The following is an 8,132-nucleotide window of genomic DNA, read 5'->3' on the forward strand; positions in this document are numbered from 1 at the left end:
ACCTGCAGGTCCTGAAAGAGATCAAGCCTCAGCTAAGAAAAAGTAACGCAAAAGTAACTAAAAAGTCCATGAAAAGTAACTAACTAATGCAATTAGCAACTTTTTCGGAAGTAATTTAATATTGTAATCCACTACTTTTAAAAGTAACTTTCCCCAACACTGAATATGAGGATGCAAAAAATCTAAATATTGATAAAATCATCTTTAAAGTTGTCCAAATGAAGTCATTAGCAAAACATATTACTATTGATAAATACATTTTTTAAATATTTATGGTAGGAAATGTACAAAAATATCTTCATGGAAAATGATCTTTACTAAATATCCTAAGAATTTTTGGCATCATTTTTTTAAATAATTTTTAGCCAAATGATGTATTGTTGGCTAATGCTACAAGTATATCAGTGTGACTTAGGTTTTGTGGCCCAGGGTCACATATATAGAAGATTTCAGCAGAAACAACATAAACAAACGGCTTTCGTAGTACAAACGTAAGTTCTGGTTACAGACTGATCTCACGGAAAGTTGTGTTATAGTCACGCAAAATTTTATTAATTGATACAAATTGATGTCCATGGCACGAAATTCAGCTTTTTCTCTTGCCTTGAGCACAAATGTCTTTTTCGTGACACTCGCACAAATTTCTATAAATAGTTTCTTGTGGCCATGTTTCTGTTTTCTCATAGTTTTTTCCTATGTTCTTACCATTGTTGCTTTGGGTTGGGGTTAGAATCACTTTCTGTTACATTTTAATAAATCGTAATGCAAACCCCAACTCTAACCCCAACGCCAGGCGACAATGGTAAAAAAATAGGAAAAAACAATGAGACGAAAAAGAAAGTCGTGCCATGGAAACAATAAACTATTTATAGAAATTTGCAGTCACTAAAAAGACATAAAAAAGCTGAATTTTGTGCCATGGACACAAATAAATTAATCAAATTTGCATGACTTGAACACGACTTTTATTCGGAAGTTACATTTGTACCACGAAAGCCATTTGTTTATGTTGTTACTGCTGAAACTGTCTATATACGTGACCCTGGACCACAAAAAAGTTACACTGAAATATAGAATAGTTCTACAAGCAGAAGAATAGTTTTAAAAGCGGAAGAAAAACATGTAGAAACCAATACATAAAAGTACATCCTGGGCTCTATCTTACACCCGGCGCAATGCAGCGCAATGCGCGACGCAAGTGTCTTTCGCAAGTTTCCACCCTAATTTTCACGTTTAGCGCCACGTTGTTTAAATAGCAAATGCATTTGCGCCCCCTTTTGCACCCATGGGCGTTCTGGTCTGAAAACGAGGTGTGTTCAGGCGCATTGTTGGCGCATTGCTATTTTGAGGCAACTAAAATAGACTACGCCATTGACCAACAAAAACCTGCTCTAAAGTCTAAAGTCAATGGCGCAATATGTTTTATGTTATTTAAAGAGTGCATTAGTAAAATGCGCCTATAAACGGGAGGACAACGCGGTTTTGCTTATCACAAAGTACATGAATGCGCAGCAGCACAAAAATGCTTTTAGATATGAAAGATTAAAGGATTGAATGTAAAAGACCGCTGTCCAAAGTGCTGAAACGCGCGGAGAGCCGTTTGTAAATTCTTTATCTCCTGTTTGTTACAAATAAAATATTTTTAGAGTACAAACCTTATCTTACATACTTGTAAATTATGTTTTGATGATATTGGATAGCCATACATTTACAGCAATTACAAGCCTGCTTTTTACTTCCGTGACTAAAAGAAAACGGGTTTTAAAGGTTTTAATAAAAAATTAACAATTTCAATACAAGTGAAAAACAACACAATTATTTAACATTAATCTTAAACTGGGGATCTTCTTCCTCCACTTAGTTTTTCAGTTTACAAAGTTCTTCATCTAAATAGGGATTAGACATAGCGCCAGCGCAACTTGCTTTTAAAGGTGATGAGAGCTGAGTCTCTCATTGGTTTACTGCACGTTACGCCCAAAATACTCCCATTACAATAGGACCAACCCTTTTCGACCATGCGCTCGGCGCACAAACCATTTTTCCCGTCGTTAAATTAGCAAAAGTGGATTAGGACACGCCCATTTAGACGTTGCGCTGTGCGCTTTAAACAATGCGCTTAGATCGTTAAAATAGGGCCCCCTAACCCAAACCCCAAATCTAACCCCAACCTCAAGCAACAATGATTTAAAAATGGGGAAAAAAAATACAAAGCAATACATAAAATGATGTCCGGTTAACTCCCCAAGAATTGATAACAACAGAGTCCTTTTAGAGTAGTTTATTTCTGATAAAAAGCAAAATTAACAACAAGTACGTTATCTTAGTTCAAATCATAGCTAAAGCGTATCAAAAACTACACTGAGCTAACGTTACTGTAAAATGTGTATTATATAATGTATACAATGTTAACTACAAATCGGCTGCCAAACCTCCCTTTACTTAACGGTGACATGATCGCCGTCTCCCTTTGTCTTTAGAAAACCGAATTTTTTTTTATTTTCAACAAGGTATTTGTTCCAGAGTTCAATTTAGCCACTAGTCAGACCATTAAACGTAGGGAGACCAAAAGTTAAGTTCCGTCCATAAGCGTAATCGCAACAACGCACGTGCGTCCGATGTAACCATCTACAGTATTCTATGAAAGTGGTTGCGTCCGAAATCTCTGAAATGCTGCCTTCGGAGGCAGCGTTCCAAGGCAGGAAGGCATCAAGGCACGTCCAAATCTAATGTTTGCTTTACTTCCTGACTGCTGAGATACCTTCATCGTCCCACATGTCTATGCGTGGGCGCACGCTGGGAATGTGATCGGTCGAGCCTATGCAAGTTAGAGAAAATTAAATGGCGGAATTCAATTATGCTGCCTATGAAGGATGTCCGAATGCGTTTCCCGGAGTTGCCGGCCTTCGTGCCGCCGAAGTCATTGCTTCATGAGGCAGCGAGGCAACAAGTGAGGTTTCGGACGCAACCAGTGTATTCTGGTGATTGCTAAGTCGTTGCTATCCAGTTGCTAGGTAACTAGTCCAAGTTATGAGAGTTACAGGATCACTAAGCCAACGCCCGAGTAATAGTTGATTATGTTTAGGTTAAGCAGTGAGTATAGATTTTCACAGTGTGTGTGTGATGTTATCAGAGATGAGACTATCAGTAGGAAACTGACACACATCTGACAGACGTTTCCTCTCGACGCCTGATCACCTCTCAGGATTTGATTGCATGTCTACACAATCACAGTCTCAAACACACAGTGATAACACAATCCTTACAGTAGATTACACATAAGTTCAATTGTTTCTGTGTTAAGTGTTCTGCTTGATTTTAGTATTAATGTCTAAGATGTGTCTCCTTAAATAGGTAATCAATAAAACAATTGTTGACAAACAACATAAAGCATAAAAGAATGAACGTAAAATGCATGAAATGCACAATTCAGATCATTTTAATCTTGTACTTCATATTTGAACTTTTTAGACCATATCTGAGCATAGTTTGAGATATTGTTTAGCTCCGCTTCTTCTCAAGAGTGCAATCTGAGCAGCAGTAGACATAAGGAAACGTCTATATTTTTGATCCTTATTAATATTAAAACTTAAGTTTGCTTTCAAGCACCATAACATAAAAAGTCACACACGTCTGAGGAGACATAAACCCCCCAATGGCCTAAAAGGAAGGGATGTCAAAACACAGACAGACACACACAGAGGAAACAGGAAGACTCTTATCTGCACATGGGCACCATATGAGTCACGGCCAATTAACAAAACAACAGCAAAACACATTCGGCATCTCACTGACCCACTTTAAAACAGAAGATACAAATATAACAACATAACCCTTTAAGAATATCTTTACCTGTATATATGTGTGCGAGGTGTATGAGGTTTAATTGCTCTCAGATTTCTGGGTGTCAGGAGACGATTATGCATTCAAAAGCAGAGTTTACACCCCATGGCACAATTCCTCAAATGGCTCATTAATTTTGCTTGTTTTATTGAAGCAACTAATTTCATTTATGGGGTATTTTTATTCATTAAGATCGAGCTCTGCATGCCTAGTTCATACACAGGTGTTTAGCTCTCATTTCATGCCTAACATAAATTGGTAACAATTTAAAATAACTCGCTTGTAAAAAAGTATTGACATCTATAATGCTTAACAGATAATGTGCATTCAGACAGACTTTCATTACTTTCATTTAAATATTTTCACATATATTCGTATTTAAATAAACGGACTGCTCATCCTACTGTAAATCTATGATAAAAAGTTTGCAAAGTGACTTATTTCCAGTGTTAAAAGATTTGACGACTTGCCACAAAGTCACTAGACAACTTGCCCCAAACTGACATGTGTGCTAATGTTGGCTAAATCTCAGGGTTAACTCAACATAGCACGTCAGCTAAAGTATCAAAAGACACGTTATTGTCTCCTCTATTTTGTGCAAAATAATAATGTTTAACATTTATACCTAACTAAGATGTATTGCATAAAATATAATGTGCATTTATTTTTATTTTTAAGCCACAAAATAAGAAAATTATGCTAATGTCAGATTAGAGCGATCTTGACCACATGTGAACACGAAGTTGACTATAGAAGAAGTCGTCACACAAAGTGACTATTTGATTTTTAAGATAGAGCCTCTAGTGTTGAAGTTATGAACAGTGTGACAACTTACCCCGTTCTCCCCTAAATAATAAAATAGAGGATTTAACATCAAAATGTAAAGTCTAAGGTTATATGTTTTTTATGTATCCTTCTCACTTTGTGATTTAATAAGAATAATGGTTACACTCTGGTGTAGTTTACAATTCTCACTATTAACTGGTTGGTTATTAGCATTAATTTTATTCAATTTGTTCAATATTATAATCAATTACCAATACTTAAACGTCACGACTACTAAGTATTAATAAGCAGTAATTAGGAGTATATTAAAGCAAAAGTAGTTAATAGTTAGTTAATAGTGGGAATTGGATCTTAAAAAGTGTGACCAGAATAATTTATGTACTTTTAAATGATTTATTTGACACGTTTCAAGCCTATCTTTGTATAATTGTATCATATCATATATCTCATCTAATCACATCACATATTTTTATATTATAAGCATGAATCATATCTTTCAAAACAATGTCGATCCTACACTGTAAAACGTGAAAAGTTGGATCACATTTTTAAAATTTACTTCAATTGGTAAAACTTAAACATTTTACGTTTTTTTCAACTTAAAATTTTACTTTAGTTTCACTTAAGGTGAACAATTTAAGTTTATAAAATATCTAAAGTAATTTGCACAACAGCATTTTTGTCAAATCAACATATATTTTATGTTACTTAAACTTAAAAAATTAAGTTAAACAATTTCATGATTTTATAAGTTACTTATAAAGTCCCCTTTTCACAAGCCAAAGCTTAAAATAGTAGGTTTAATTGACTTGCAAAACCAAGTTGTTTCAACCTCATGCTGTATTTTTTTTTAAGGGGAAATTGAAGAGAAAAATCCAGATACAAATCAAAATAAGTTAAGTTTATAAACTAAATTTATTTCACATCAGGTTGATTTTTGCATATAATAGTATAATATATAACTATACTATTTTGCATATAACAAAGTGGGACACTTTAAACCCCCTTCCCTTTCTCATATATATAACTCACTGTAAGGATCGTCTTTGCTCTTGGTGCCGTTGACTCTCCCGTCTTTCCCAATCCTAAGGAAGAACTTCTGGAAGGAGTAAAGTTTCCTCTGGCGTACGTCGCCCTGCAGGTGAACGTAGCTGCGCGCGTGCCTCCCAGAGGTGGTGGAGTTGGCGACCCGGTGCGCCCGCCATGAGCCGCGATGACAGTTGACACTGGACGAGAGGATCACGAAAACAGCCAGAAGATAGACAACACACCCCGTCCAGCATCCAGACACACCGTTACTCACTGTCCATCTCATGGTATTCCTCATGGGACATGCTGCTTATGAAATGTGCATGGATGCCCTCCCAAAAGATCTCCAAATTTGATTCTGTCATTCACTAGAGAACCTGAATTTGGTGAAAATAAAAGTCTGTGAACTTCTCATTAGACAGATAGGAACCTTATTAATCCCAAAAGGGAAATGTAATCATTGTAGTTGTATTCCTCTTGTATTTCCAGGGAAAACTGTTGAAATAGTCCATAGGTGAATGTCAAAATGATCCGGTTCCTGGTTTGGTTTCTCCTGATGTGATCTCTGGTAAGGTCATAGTTGTTCTGTTTCTCTCCGCATTTCTCACTCCTCCCTAATCCTGTCTGTCATTCGTAGTCCCTTCCTCCATTCTCACACACAGTTTTCGCCCCTCCTCGCTGCGTCCCCCCCAGAATTCCCTCTGTCTGTGGTCTGTAGGTACAGCGTACGTCTGATAGGGCTTTTGTGAATGACTGTTATCTGAAACTTTTTGATAATGGACTGGGAAAAGAGCACAGACGCTGAAAACCTAACCAGAGGGCAGCTTTGATTGGTCTCATCTGAAGATAAGAAGCTTTAGGTTTCTACATTTTTGTTATGTTTTTTATTCTTTACTTTAATCTGGACAAAATTCATATATAAAAAGAGTTTCTTCAGTACAAAGTAAATTGAGTAAAAAGTTGAGGTTGCCAATCTGACCCATTTGTTTTACTTGACTCGCTTCTGCTACACATTAGTTGTTGTAATTCTGTTGGATGTCTGTGTGTTTCTGTACTAATATTTTATCAGAACCACAGACACCCCTTATAAAAAATTTACAACATTTTTAGGTCTTTACACTTTAAGATTATAAAACTTGCTCTGACATATCTGAAAATATACCAGTGCGAGTGCTGTGTCTAAAGATGCACACCAGTAGTGTTTCTTTATAAATTATGCTTTTAAAAATTACTTAAATATCCTAATTTAACAAAGGCCTAGTCCTGGCTTAAGCTAATCCCTGTCCGGGAAACTGCCCCTAATGCTGCGTTCACACCAGCCGCGGTAGAGGCGTCAAGCGCGATTGATTTCAATGTTAAGACAATGTGAAGACACGTTGTCGCGCGTCTGGAGGTCTTGCGGTGCGAATGAGGCGTTTTGCGCGGCGCGGTAGATGGTGCGAATTGAGTGTTGTCACGGGAAAACGTGTGAGTTGAAAAATTTGAACTTTGGCGGAAAAATGCGCCGCTTTAACCAATCAGGAGCTTCCACTAGTAGTGACGTGATTACATAAAGCAAGCGGAGTTCCAAAAGTCCCTCACATGACGCGAATTTCCACATTATGTGGCAAACTAGACACGGTAGACGCGAATTTGAAGCCTCAAACGCGGCTGGTGTGACCCACAGTAAGAGTTTATATTAGTACCTCAAAAATACCAAATCTGTACCTAAATATGAACTATTAGGACCTTTATAAAGAGTACTGCCCCAGTGACAGCTAGAGACCATTTAATGACCATTTTTTCTGGCAGTGTACATCATGGCAGTTTCTAGGCTTAGGCGAACTAGGCGATCACCTAGGGCATCACCAGCTCCAGGGGGCACAAAAGCTACTGCGAGTGAAAAATGAGCATTGCAACAAAATAAAAGATAAACTCATAATATTGTGTGTTTAACACAGAATGGACAGCAAATTATTTCACCAGCATCAGACAAAAAGTGGTATGTGGGATTTGCCCAAAAGTATTGCACATTTTCACACAGTGTCCTGATTAGATGCAATGCAATATGATTCCAGTGACAGGCGATTTGTCTGTCCATACTGAAGGTGATAAAGGGGTGTTTCAATCTGGGGTGCGTTTCCCGAACAACAACGCAACTCACTGCTGAACCATAATAGTACGATGCATAGTTGGAGAAACTAACTACCTTGTCACGACTGTTTCCCGAAAACATAGTAACTTTATCGCAAATTCGTGGTTTGAACCATGTTGGTTCAACAACATAGTTGATGATGTCACGTGGGAGGTGGAGTACTTATTAATCCGTTCCAATCAATTTAATGTCATTACTGCTGTAAAAATTGTATATTGCACCGGACGACTGATTTTGTTATCGTGATTTAGTTATCTGTTTTTTTAAGATATTTAATTCATGCACAAGTTCCCTCTTATGTCACTCCTCCCAAGGATTCCCCAGGGTCCTACTGTGGGTTCAC

General features: G+C 37.2%; 1 protein-coding gene across 1 annotated transcript in view; it reads right to left on the bottom strand.

Moving 5' to 3' along the window:
* Positions 1 to 6,442, bottom strand: part of fgf10b (fibroblast growth factor 10b) — a 15,669-nt gene extending 9,227 nt beyond the window's left edge. Inside the window, exon 1 of the mRNA XM_065250050.1 lies at positions 5,659 to 6,442. Coding sequence (XP_065106122.1) covers positions 5,659 to 5,953 — 295 coding nt within the window. The 5' untranslated portion in view covers positions 5,954 to 6,442. The remainder of the gene's footprint in view (positions 1 to 5,658) is intronic.
* Between the last annotated feature and the right edge of the window lie 1,690 nt (positions 6,443 to 8,132).

This window comes from Paramisgurnus dabryanus, chromosome 5, assembly GCF_030506205.2.
Source record: "Paramisgurnus dabryanus chromosome 5, PD_genome_1.1, whole genome shotgun sequence".
NCBI classification, from domain to species: Eukaryota; Metazoa; Chordata; class Actinopteri; order Cypriniformes; family Cobitidae; genus Paramisgurnus; species Paramisgurnus dabryanus.